The following is an 8,383-nucleotide window of genomic DNA, read 5'->3' as shown; positions in this document are numbered from 1 at the left end:
TTGATGACAAATACGTCTTCACCCTTCACACAAATTATAAGTTTATTTTATGTTTGCTTGCAAACTTCCAACTATGTTACTTGTTCTTTTAGTCTTTCCAATCAAAAACCACATTATTGTTAGATTCTTATCATTAATTCCGTGTCATTTCAATGCAAGAATTTTGGACACAATTTGATGTAATTACAATAAACCAAATAGAAAAGATAGATTTAGCCACTCGTGTAAGTTAGAACCTCTTGTTTTTTCTTTGTCTAGTTGAATATAAATTAAAATATTGCAAGTAAAAGTTTTTTAAAATGCCATTATATGTTTTATTCAAGACTTTTTTCTTTTAATATTTTTTAAAAAAACTTTAAAATGTAATTAAGTTTTATTTTTTTAAGAGATAATTATAACATGCTGCTAACCCCGCAGCTCGAATCCTTTTCCCCCTAAACCCCCAAACACTTTGTACATGGGGAGGTGCCAATTCAGCTCTAAAGTCTTTGGCAAAATCTAATTAAGTTAAATTCCCTTTGTAACATTATACAAAAGTAATAATAAGCATATCCAATTAATAATTTGGGGCCATTAATATTAAGAAAATCAGAATTAGATGCTGTAACAATATTTTTCATTTTTTAATTAAAAGAGAAGATCTATTCATAGCAAAAGATGCACTAATGATTGTTTGGTCCCTAAGGCTAATCAAGAAGGAAAAGAAAAGACTATCCAAAACAGCTGCTTGCCAATATCATTATACTTTGCCGTTGATGCACCGAACCTAGCAACCTATTGGCCATGGATGCTGTATATCTTTGAAATTAGGTCTCATATTACTTTTTAGGGTTTTCTGTGAATAGAAGAACTATTATGGCCAAGTCTATGTAAAATTCAAATTCTTATGATTGATTGATCTCTCACCATTTTTCTATTAAAAAAAGAATAATTTTTACATTAATTTACTTTCTTATTCCGAAAAATAACTCTATAAGCATTGTTATTAAATCAAAACCGACCTAACTGATTGGATTGGCAAACCGATAACAAGATTTTGATTGGTTGATTAGATTGTTTAAACATGTGATTTGATCATATCCAATCAAATCCGGTAGGTTCTTTGTAACATGTTCAATCTAAACGGGTTCTTCATGTACTCCAAATTACTTATTTGTGTAATTTTTTTAATAAGTAGTATGGTATTTGGTCTTTTTAAAAAAAAAAAAAAAAACACCATATTAAGAAGAAAAGAAAATCAATAATTATAATGTATCTAATGATTTATTTGTGATTATTTCCATAATTTTATCTATTAATCTTATATTTTACAAAGTTATTATGAAGAAAATTATAAAATTCAAAATGATTTAAGTTATTTTCATTAACTTTTTTTTTTTTAATAATATTTTTCTTAAACGTATCATTTCTTCTTCTGTTTATGTTGAACTTCTTAATATTGTATCTAATTTTGCTCATAATTTTTATTTTTTAAATTATTTCCTTAGTAAGTTAAATAGAATTTTCTTTTCTTTAATATAGGATATTGAATTGTCTTTTATGAATTATGACTTAAAATGTAGCCATTTGTCCGAATATTGAATCTAAATATTTATACCTTGTAACTTAAGGATTTGATAATTAGAATATTTTGAAAAAAAAAAAAAGAAAGAAAGAAAGTACTAAGCTCTTTATATTTAACTTACATAAAAAGTATTTCATTATATACTTATTAACTTATATATTTCATTGTGAACATTTTACATAATTTATTCATCTTCTTTGTTTAAAATTGATCTATTAATTTTAACCATTTTAATTCTAATTGAAAATGTGGTTCAACAATTCCACTCATGATCCACTTTTTCAACGAACATTTTACATAATTTCTTCTTCTTTCTTTAAAATTGATCTATTAATTTTAAACATTTTTTTTTTCTAATTGAAAATGTGGTTCCCCAATTTCCACTCATGATCCACTTTTTCAATGAAAATTTTACATAATTTCTACATCTTCTCTGTTTAAAAATTGATCTATTAATTTTAATATTTTAATTCTAATTGAAATCGTAGTTCCACAACTCCACTCATGATCCACTAATTCAACTAACATTTTACATAATTTCTTCCTCTTCTTTCTTTAAAATTGACCAAATAATTTTAAACATTTTTATTTCAATTAAAAAAAAAAATGGTTCCACAATTCCACTCATGATTCACCTGCTCAACCAGTAAAAACCCCTATTTAGTTGCAGTCTAGGTAGGTTTTACATTTTACAAAAACAAAAAGGTCAACAACAACACCAACAACAACAAAAAAAAAGGTAAAAAAAAGAAAAAGAAAAAGGGGAATAGGCGGTAACCGGTTGATGAAAGTGATGACGTGGTGGGTTGGAGCTGTGGACTGAAAAACCGGTTTTGAAGGGAGATACATTGCATTTTGCATGATGTTAGAGATGTGCCTGAATCTGAAATGTGCCTCTGAGTGTGACACCTTTCTTTTTTTTCCTTATTCCTATTCTTCTTCTTTTTTTTCTTTTTTTTTTCTTTTTCCCAATAAATATTGTATATATAAAATCCCTTTTGCCTTCACACCCATATCTACATTTTTTACACGTACATTCACATACATATAGTACCTTGCCTGCATTCTCAAAAACTCAATCTTCTTCTTCTTCATCTTCTTTTTTGCCCTACTTGTTGGGGTTTCAGATGCTCTTGAGCTTTGTTTTCCTGATAATAACAATAACAACGACAACAGTTTTGTGTGGAGGGTTTTGTGCTTCTGAGGCATTGTTTGGATTTTGTTTCTTGTGGATTATTAGTCTTTGCTCATGCCTACCCTTGTCAATTACAGTGGTAAGCTTTTCTGGGTCTTTTGCTATTTTGTCCGTTTTCCTTTTTGATTAAGTGGTGTTTGATTGGTTTTTTTTTTTTTTGGAGGATTTGGGTTCATGGGGTGTTCTTTATTTTTGTTTGATTTTAATGGGTATGTCTTGGTTGCCAATTTAATATTGTATTGATCTGCATGCTCATAGTTTGAGGTCCTGAGTGTATTTTTGATACGGGGATCATCAATGATTTGGATTGTCATAATTGGAAATTGAATCACACAATATTTGTTGATTGATTTTATTTGGTGATATGCTTTAAAACCTACTTCATCCTTGGGGGAGATCTCTTTTTTGTAATAAAATTTTTTGGTACACAAAGCCTATGCCTTTTTTTTGTTTTTGGGAACATCAAGTAGGAGACTTTTAGGTACAGGAAGATTGTTATTTTCTAGAAGCAAACTTGGACATTTATGATCTAATTATGCTTAGAATACATGGTAGATTCTTATTGGATTTGCTATGCAGAGTGAAGGAAACTTAGATCTTTCCTTATGGAGTAACATGTTAGAAACCGTTTTTGTGTGAAAATAATAGATTTAGCTAGTTTTAAACAATTTTCTTTGCCGATTCCAAAATAGAAAAATAAATTTGTGTGGACAATTTTATCTGATATTATTTTTTGTCATTGGGATTTCAGGTGATGATGAATTCTATTCTGGGGGTTCTTTTTACCCAAATCCTATGGATTTGGGTCGCTTGTTCTCAATTGTTTCCCAAGTGGATGTGTACTGCCCCCCAAGCAAGCGGCCTCGAATTAGTGCCCCATTCATCTTTGGAAGAAATGAACTTGAGCTGGACAAGAAACCTTCCATTGAAGTTCTTCCTGATGAATGCCTTTTTGAGATCTTCAGACGCCTTGATGGAGGCAAAGAGAAGAGCTCTTGTGCTTGTGTCTCCAAGCGTTGGCTTTTGCTTTTGAGTAGCATCCGGAAGGCTGAAATTTGCCATGAGTTGCCGGTTTCTAATGCTGTTGATATGGTCACTGGTGATGAAGATCAAGATCTTGAAAGTGATGGATACCTTTCAAGGTGTTTGGAAGGGAAGAAAGCTACAGACATTAGGCTTGCTGCGATTGCAGTTGGAACTAGTAGCCGTGGGGGACTAGGAAAGTTGTCAATCCGTGGAAGCAACTCTCTTCGTGGAGTCACAAACCTTGGCCTCTCATCTATTGCCCATGGTTGCCCTTCTCTTAAGGCTCTTACTTTGTGGAATGTTCCTTATGTTGGAGATGGTGGACTATCTGAGATAGCTAAAGGATGCAAATTGTTGGAGAAGCTTGACCTTTGCCAGTGTCCCACAATTTCCAACAAGGCTTTGATTGCAATTGCAGAGAATTGCCCAAATTTAACTTCTTTGAATATTGAATCATGCTCAAAGATTGGGAACGAGGGCTTGGAAGCTATTGGAAGGCTTTGCCCCAAGTTACACAGTGTCTCTATCAAAGATTGTCCCCTTGTTAGGGATCATGGAGTATCAAATCTTTTGTCTACAGCTTCTATGTTGTCAAAGGTCAAGCTTCAGAGCGTGAACATCACAGATTTCTCCCTTGCTGTGATTGGGCACTGTGGCAAAGCTATTACAAATCTAGTCCTTAGTGGTCTCCAACATGTGAGTGAGAAAGGCTTTTGGGTCATGGGTAATGCTCAGGGTCTCCAAAAACTGACGTTGTTGACAGTTACTTCTTGTCGTGGGATAACAGATGTGAGTCTTGAAGCCATCGGGAAGGGATGCATCAACCTGAAGCAGATGTGCCTTCGCAAGTGCTGCTTTGTATCCAACAATGGAATGGTAGCTTTTGCCAAAGCCGCAGGATCATTGGAGTGCCTCCAATTGGAAGAGTGTAACAGGGTCACCCTATCAGGGATTATTGGTGCCCTTTCAAACTGTGGTACAAAGTTGAAGTCTCTTACCCTAGTGAAGTGTATGGGAATCAGGGATATGGCTTTGGGATTTGCTATGCCCTCTCCTTGCACGTCTCTTCGATCCTTGTCCGTAAGATACTGCCCTGGATTTGGTACTGCTAGCCTGGCTATGGTGGGTAAGTTGTGCCCTCAGATTCAGCATGTAGACTTGAGTGGACTTTGTGGAATAACTGATGCTGGGCTTCTCCCTCTTCTAGAGAGCTGCGAAGCAGGACTTGTGAAAGTGAATCTCAGTGGCTGCTTTAATATCACAGATGATGTAATTTTGGCCTTGGCTAGGCTACATGGAGGAACCCTCGAGCTGCTCAACCTCGAGGGATGCAGGAAGATTACTGATGCTAGCTTGGTGGCAATCGCAGACAATTGCTTGTTACTCAACGATCTAGATGTGTCAAAGTGTGCGATCACCGATTCTGGTGTTGCAGTGCTTTCTTGTGCAGAGCAGCTCAGTCTGCAGGTCCTTTCATTGTCAGGTTGCTCTAAAGTATCAAACAAGAGCATACCTTTCCTGGAAAAATTGGGTAAGACGCTGGTGGGATTAAATGTCCAACACTGCAATTCAATCAGCAGTAGTACAGTTGAGCTGCTCCAAGACTCCTTGTGGAAATGCGATATTCTCTCCTAATCGGGGAAGGAACCTTGCACTTTTGCTGGATCAAGAGGCGGACATAGCGGTGTTGAATCAGATTAGGAAATCCAAAACTCTAGTATGACCTCAAAATATAGTAGATGCATAAAGCTCTTAAGTCAACTCACATGGTTGGTAGTTTCAGTATACCTTTTTGGCCCATCCTCAGTGGGGGTGCCTATGGCTCAGTGGCTTGGTTGTTTTCCGGGGGACTCTGGCAGATCACTTATACAACCTTTTTTGCAGGCTTTCCCAATATAGGAAAGCTTGTTCAACTATTTTGCTCCCCATTAATGGGGGGCTGCTTACTTTATTGCCATGGTTCCCTGAGAATACAGTTACCAAGTCCTGGTTTGAGGTTCCCACTTGTTCCTGGTTTTGTTTGCTGGATGTTCATACCCCCCCGGTGTTTTAGCTTGGTTACAGGTTTTCGATAGTGTTAAGCTTTCTTTATTTCCAGTCTCAAAAAGTCTGTTGTCAGATTCAGTCCAAGTTAGTTTCTAGTGTCTAATAAGGTTCCTGAAGTTGTTTGGGATCCTTTGTTTTCTACATTCACAAGTGTGGTTGCTTTGTGCAGTTCTAAGCGATGGTTTCCTAGGATATATTGGTTGTAGCCTGCAGTGGTGGTGGCAGATACTTCGTGTTTGCCATGACAACCTTGTTGGTTGTTGTTGTTATTGCTGTCTTTAGCTTTTGCAGGTTTCTCTTGTTTATGGATTGTACACTGCAACTACTTTGTTGTTTAGTAATGAAATGGGGTCTTTTTTGTTATGTATTTCTCTTGTTGGGAATGGAATCTTGTATGTTTCATGGTTATGTGGTCTCTCTCTCTCTCCACCTGGACCTTCCTTTACCCCTTTCTTTTTCTAACAGTCTCAGAAATTGCTTCCTCATCCCTTAGAAATCCTTGGGATTTGTTGTTTAGTAATGAAATGGGATCTTTTTTGTTATGTATTTCTCTTGTTGGGAATGGAATCTTGTATGTTTCATGGTTATGTGGTCTCTCTCTCTCTCCACCTGGACCTTCCTTTACCCCTTTCTTTTTCTAACAGTCTCAGAAATTGCTTCCTCATCCCTTAGAAATCCTTGGGAAAATTAGATTTTAATCCGATAAATTTGTCTTACAAGCCAAACCTTACAGTATTAAAATAACAAATTAAACCCTCAAGATTCATACAAATGTAACATATTAACCTTGTTAACATCGTTAGGATCTCTTGATCTGAGGTTTAATTCGTTATGAAACTCAAATTTAATTTAATTCTTTTGAAACTATATAATTTAATTTATTACATTCTAAAACTATAGGGCTTAAAATGGTTTTTTCTTTTTTGTTTTTTGGGTGCCGAATTAAAATGTTACATTTAGCTAGTACTAAAAGAGGTTCACGCTAAAAGAGGTTTGAGCCGACTCATCCACACACAAAAATGAAAAAAGAAAAAAAAGAAGGCAAAGCTTGAGCCTTAATGCGGTGATTAATGTTTTTCACCAAAAATAATAAGTTGCACATCCGAGTTTGAGAGTTAATTTTTCTATTAAATTTTTTTTTATGTAAATAATCTCTTTTTAGACCTCACCAAATTGGGAGCTTTATCTGGTGTGTACAATTTTTATCCATTTATGTTAGATCTTAGATTGTCAAATTCTATGACCTAGGAATATCTTAGCGAGTGTGTAATATGTGTCAAAAGTACAAATTTAAAAGACCCAAGATGTAGCTCAAAAGAAAATAGTTACTCAATGCCTCGATAGCTGCTTGATTGTTGATTAATCGATAGAAAGAAGAGCTTCAACTAAACTTCGATTAAAACTCAATCGATCAAAAGTTGTGAAATCAAAATATAACGCATTTTAATTAGGGAAAATTACAACTTACTCACATGTGGTTTGAAATTTGACACTTTACCCACTTGAGATTAGCCCAGCTAGAATTTCATAACCCACTTCTGTTAAAAATAGAGCTAAATATATAATTTTACTCCACTTTTATGTCTCTCTCTTTCAAAAGCACAAAAAACATAAAAATACAAAATCAAATAAAATAAAAAATAATCCAGCGATACACTTGTATCAGGAGATTTCAAACCATAGGTAGGCAATTTAAATTTCAATCAAACCTCAGATAGATAAAGTGTCAAATTTCAAACCAAATGTATACAACTTAAATTTCGATCAAACCACGTGTAAGTTGTAATTTGCTCTTTTAATTAAGTTGATTGTTTCCTAAGTTTTCGTGTCCTACACCAAACATATAAAAGCCTCACTGTAGGCATGATTACTTAGGGAAAAATACACCCTATTTACAGGTGTATATTTCCTCACACTCACAGCTAGTGGGACCCACACAGCTGTGAGTGGGAGGAAGTATACACCCGTAACAGGGTACACTTCCTCATTACTTAGAGGTTTTAGAGTGGCTGCTGTTATGTACTAAAGAGAGAGAAAACCTAAACATAGTTTTGACGAACATGTAAGTTCCAAAGTTCAAATGCACAAGTGTTTTTGTTCTGGTGATCAAGAGTTGAAGACACAAAATCCTATTACGTTGCTACGAAGCACAAATCTTCAAAGTTATCCTTGGAGCTACTCATATGGTTTGATCATGGTCACAAACAAGGTTTGTGAAAGAAGAAATTCATATAGAAAGTTCAAAGGTCTGAAGCTAGTGTGAGGTCATGTAGTAAGTTCATCTATTGATTATAATATAAGGTTATGGGTATGAACTACATAATATAACTTTTCTTCGTTAGAGTGGATTTCTTTATTGGGGTAGAAGGTCTTTCATAGTGGTTTTTCTTTGAAGTGTTTTTAGTCAGTTTTCTACTTTGTGATCAAATCTGGTGTTCTATGTTTTTTTTTTTTTTTTTTTTTTTTTTTGAGAAATAAATCTGGTGTTCTATGTTGATTGTATACTTACATGTGGTTGTGATTAATTAATTAGAACTATAATCATGAGATAA

At 34.5% G+C, this 8,383-nt stretch overlaps 1 protein-coding gene across 1 annotated transcript; it reads left to right on the top strand.

Annotated features, from left to right (window-relative positions):
• Positions 1–2,534: 2,534 nt before the first annotated feature.
• On the top strand, positions 2,535–6,194 carry LOC111988156 (EIN3-binding F-box protein 1). The gene is made up of 2 exons (XM_024019926.2): positions 2,535–2,838; positions 3,511–6,194. The coding sequence occupies exons 1-2, from the start codon at positions 2,814–2,816 to the stop codon at positions 5,418–5,420; spliced, it is 1,935 nt and encodes a 644-aa protein (XP_023875694.1). The 5' UTR covers positions 2,535–2,813; the 3' UTR covers positions 5,421–6,194.
• Positions 6,195–8,383: the final 2,189 nt, after the last annotated feature.

The sequence above is a fragment of the Quercus suber genome, unplaced genomic scaffold (genome assembly GCF_002906115.3).
Source record: "Quercus suber isolate HL8 unplaced genomic scaffold, Cork oak 2.0 scaffold_728, whole genome shotgun sequence".
Taxonomy (NCBI): Eukaryota; Viridiplantae; Streptophyta; class Magnoliopsida; order Fagales; family Fagaceae; genus Quercus; species Quercus suber.
The sequence above is the reverse complement of the archived record's forward strand: the minus strand, read 5'-3'. Positions and strand labels throughout refer to the sequence as shown.